Consider the following 5000-nt stretch of genomic DNA (forward strand, 5'->3'; position numbering starts at 1 on the left):
ATCATTCTGTGCAGTGACTCCCGCTGCAGGTTTTAATCAACCAAGCTTGAACTCTGTCTGTGGACACGACTACAGAGTGCCGTATCACACTGAGACTGCTCTGCCCCCTTGTGGTTGAATGGAACCTGCAGCTGGCCAGCCTCCAGGCACAGACACAGCCACTGAACTGAGTTTCATTATGGCCCTGTGCAATATATATTGTCAGTTTACTCCTCCCAGGCAGGGGTTTTATTGGCTATTGTAAATACCAACGTGTAAATGGAAAACAACGTGTAGTATTGTTGACCAGACATGACACGTAATTTGGCAAGTGCTTTAGACCAGTCTAGCCTCTTTAGAGCAATTTTTCTGAGTGTACAAATTCCATAAATGAAGGGTCAATTTTGTTACATTTGTTACATGTGTGTAAGCTCTCTCTTCCCTGTGTAGTGAGCGTGACAAACAATTACACGTGTGTGCGCTTAGACATGTGTTAACTGTTAATGCATCACGTCACGCCATCGGATGCCAAATAACACTTTCCTCCAAATGCTGAACCACAGTTCACTGTCAGAACTGGTATGACATAATGGTAGAGTTGTACATACACATTGTGTCACAGTGACATCTGTTGGCCATGTGTGGCATTGCAAGCATTTCCCCCCCCCTTGACAGGACATCATGTTCTTATGGCACTCAAAGAGTCCCTGAGTTCAGAATTGCTAAACTGTGTGGCAGAGCCAATGTGAACTGATATGAATCAATGTTTAATTATCCTGACAAAGCAATGTTCCAGATACTAAACTCTCACTCTCTCTCCTCTCTCTCTCTCTCTCTCTCTCTCTCTCTCTCTTTCATTTCAGAAGGAGCTGAGCCTTCCGAGGAGGGGCAGTTTGTAAGTACCCATCATTCCTCCCTCTCCTTATCTCATGATGATGTGGGACGCCAGCTGTAGTTTTCCATCTCGAAATGGAACGGAGGCCTTGGAAGGAGTGCTGCAATGAACCATGCGTGCTGCTAGGTCTACATGTTTGTATGTCTGTTCTGTGTGTACACATTCAGCGGACTCCACAGTGAGACTGTCTGTACTGTGTGTACACATTCAGCGGACTCCACAGTGAGACTGATGTCTGTACTGTGTGTACACATTCAGCGGACTCCACAGTGAGACTGTCTGTACTGTGTGTACACATTCAGCGGACTCCACAGTGAGACTGTCTGTACTGTGTGTACACAATCAGCAGACTCCACAGTGAGACTGTCTGTACTGTGTGTACACATTCAGCGGACTCCACAGTGAGACTGTCTGTACTGTGTGTACACATTCAGCGGACTCCACAGTGAGACTGATGTCTGTACTGTGTGTACACATTCAGCGGACTCCACAGTGAGACTGTCTGTACTGTGTGTACACATTCAGCGGACTCCACAGTGAAATGGTGACTGATGGGGGATCAATGTGTAGCACAGTTCAACTATAGGGCAATTAAAAGTGCTTTGCACGAAACATTGGAAGCATTAAGATGGAGTGTAAAATAAATGCATTTAACTATCATTTTAAAATTGTACTTAAGAGTTAAGTGAATAGAACAATTACAATTCAATACAGGAATGAAGTGAAATGTGAAATGAATCAAAAGCCTTCTGTAAAAGGAAACAAATATATAATATGGCTTAAGCTGAGCTGATTTAAAAGAGCATAGACTTGCCAATTCCCAAATTTCCAGCACACTTGTTTCCCCACTCATCCCACACTTATTTATAGTCACTGTCAACACACTCATTTGAACTCATTCCCTGTCACTGTCACGCTGGTGGCGTCACATATGTCACCACAGTCAGTGTGTCGTCACACTCATCACATTACTCGCTTGGAGTCACTGTCACACAGGTGGTGCCACACCCATTACACTCACTTGTAGTCCCTGTCACTTGTCACGCCAGTCCACAAGCTCACAGCGTGTTGTGCGTGTGACAGTTCTCAACGCTCACAACATGTTGTTTATGTGGGAGTGTGTAGAGACACTGTAGACAACCATGTCTCCTCTGATACACGCCAGCCACTTCTTTTCAGCTGACACTAGTGAGGAGATTCACGGGAAGGGCGTAGCACTCGCGGAGGAACACATTATCTGACACAGTTCCTCTCCCTGCTGAACAGGTGCCTCAACCAACCTGTCAGAGTCACTAGTGCAGAGACTAGTGACTCCGTCCGTCTGTTTTTTCCAATGCTTTATTAAAGATGGAGTGCCACAATTTTTTCCACCCTAAAACATGATCATCAGGTATTATTACAATATAAGGGGGATGAACTTTTTCCAAAAAGTGTACAGTATTTGTTAAAATCACTGGTGGACACGCCCACCAGTTCATTAAGTATGCCTGGTTTGCCTGGTGGGTGGTGATGGGTGGTGATTCACCTGAACTGAAGCCACACCCACAGCTGTAGTTGTATGATAAAGGGGGAGGTGTCACTATATTACTGTTTACTTCATTGGCCCGTTTGACTGTCAAGGGTTCAGCCTCCAGGAAGAAACCCTAAATACAAAGTTAATACACCATTGCACATAAAAACAACCCCAGGGTGTCTAATGAAGTACTGTCACCTCATAGACACATGAAAAACTGGAAAAATACAAAAATTGTGGCACTCCATCTTTAACCAACTGTAGTACTTCGAAATCAGTTGTTCAGCAGACAGACAAACAGAGTCTGAAGAGAAATAGAAGCTTCCAAGATATCCAGCGGTATCATGCTCGTTGCACGAGGTACCACGGCGTGGTACAAAAAGGAAAAAAACAAACACAAAAACATGCATGCACAGGTACGGAACGGTACGGTGCACACTGCACACGCTAGAACGCGTCCCCCGTCCCCCTTACATTTAAAGACCCAAATCCGTCGGTTACTTGCATAACAGGTTTACGTGGCCGCACCCCCCCCCCCCCATAGATTCACGACTTGTCAAGTACCCAAATCATTTGCGTGACAAGGACGGTTTACCTGTTGTGTTCACCTGAGCGTCCTCCTGGGAACACAGCTGTATGGCTCCTTCTCTGGTGTTCTGTCTGCACGCAACAATAAGAAAAGATTGGTCCAAAGCTAGCCTCGTTACCCAGGCTTTTATTTCCGTTCACATTCGGCTCAGTCCAAAGCAAACTTTTTAGTTTAGCTACTAGTAAAGAAGTTTTATTTTAACTCTGTGTCTAAAACATGTTTTTTATTAATCTAATTAACCAAAAAACTCAACAATGCAAATGCACACAACGTGATCTCGTTAAAATGCCGTACCGGGAAAAACAATCACCATTACACCACTGAAGATGTCTGAGGACACAAGGAGGGCTCAAATATCGATGTGGCTTCCCTTTGCAGTCTGTTGCTATGGATAGCAAGTTATACGTGTGCAGTTCAGTGGAGTGCATAACTGCATATCTCCACCAGAGAATCTCACGTAATCTAAAATGATGTCATATTGATGTTCAAATGGAGGTGTGTGTGTGTGTGTGTGTGTGTGTGTGTGTGTGTGTGTGTGTGTGTGTGTGTGTGTGTGTGTGTGTGTGTGTGTGTGTGTGTGTGTGTGTGTGTGTGTGTGTGTGTGTGTGTGTGTGTGTGTGTGTGTGTGTGTGTGTGTGTGTGTGTGTGTGTGTGTGTGTGTGTGTGTGTGTGCGTGCGTGCGTGCGTGCGCGTGCGTGCCATTCATTTCCCCACCCTGATTTTTTCTGCCATATGCAGAATTGAACCGGGAACCTTCCGGCAACAAGCACACTCCTTTAACCTTTAGGCCACGACGGCCACCATAGTTAATATCGAAAACACAGTTGGAGATGCATGATATAACACAGATCTTAAAGGTCTCTTATACCCAATGTAGTAGCCTACAGTATGTCCCATTGCCAGTTTGTCACCTCTGCCCATGGATATTTCACCTTGGGTCATGCTTGAGTGACACTGGCACCTGCCTGGGATTGCGCGCACACACAAACTGACACACACACACACACACTGACACACAGCAATGTGGGTACAACATATATTTGTTTGACTTATTGTACGATGAACACTCATCACCACCGTCACATCTTTATACAGGATGTATGGGTGAATAAACCCTGAGCTTATTCACAACAGCTGGCAGCAACGTGGATGAATGATGTAGGCGCCTAGTATGATGACCAACAAGATTTTATCATACATACAGTACTGTAATGGCACAGCCAGCAGGGGTACAGTGTATACATAACTCAACCACCAGTCCTTGTCAAGGTATTGAGAGTGCTCGCTGACAGGGTTAAAGGCTAAAGGACAAAGTTGAAAGGTCTTTCAGTTTGTTTGTGTGTCCATGTCCCAGAGCAGCTGAGTATCCCACTGTTGACTTGAGGGATGCAAACCTATTTATACGTACTGTGTGTGTGTGTGTGTGTGTGTGTGTGTGTGTGTGTGTGTGTGTGTGTGTGTGTGTGTGTGTGAGAGAGCATGTTTGTGCGTTAGTGTTTCTGTGGGCAAGGAAGCTCACTTTGAATCACTTTGCTGAGAATAAAAATCACACTCGTGTGAGTGAGGGGCGCCTGGTAATGTTGAAATGAAGCATCATTTTGACTTTTAGAAGCATGCACATATGTGGCAAAGTTACTTTCATTCACTGCAGATTCACTGCCACAATATACGTTACATGATAGACATGAATGCAGAGTGTTATTGGATAAAACGACAATCAGTCACACGATTTATATATTTATATTGGCCACATGACGTCTCACGTCGTCACGTCAGTGACCTAAACAAACAGTCCTTAGAGCTGGCTGCCATTCGATCTTTGTTAAAAGTGCTTTAAACAAACATTAAAAGTCAATAGACTTGACTGCCATATGACATCATTTCAAAAGCCAGGCATTGGAGGGACTCAAAAAACAAATCAAAATGATGACCCCCTCATACTCCTGATAGCTCACATTAGGATTACAAAGTTGTAGTGTTCACCAGGGTGACCATGACGAGACACTGTCACACATGCAGTGTAA

General features: G+C 44.6%; 1 protein-coding gene across 5 annotated transcripts in view; it reads left to right on the forward strand.

Moving 5' to 3' along the window:
- mast2 (microtubule associated serine/threonine kinase 2) overlaps window positions 1-5000 on the forward strand; it is a 187253-nt gene that overhangs the window by 103495 nt on the left and 78758 nt on the right. For 4 of the 5 annotated variants that reach the window (XM_083767896.1, XM_083767898.1, XM_083767900.1 and 1 more), the window contains exon 4: window positions 843-874. In XM_083767896.1, coding sequence (XP_083624022.1) covers window positions 843-874 — 32 coding nt within the window. The remainder of the gene's footprint in view (window positions 1-842; window positions 875-5000) is intronic. The other variant, XM_083767899.1, reaches the window with a different exon arrangement.

Source organism: Protomyctophum parallelum, assembly GCF_964188405.1.
Source record: "Protomyctophum parallelum genome assembly, chromosome: 6".
Classification (NCBI taxonomy): Eukaryota; Metazoa; Chordata; class Actinopteri; order Myctophiformes; family Myctophidae; genus Protomyctophum; species Protomyctophum parallelum.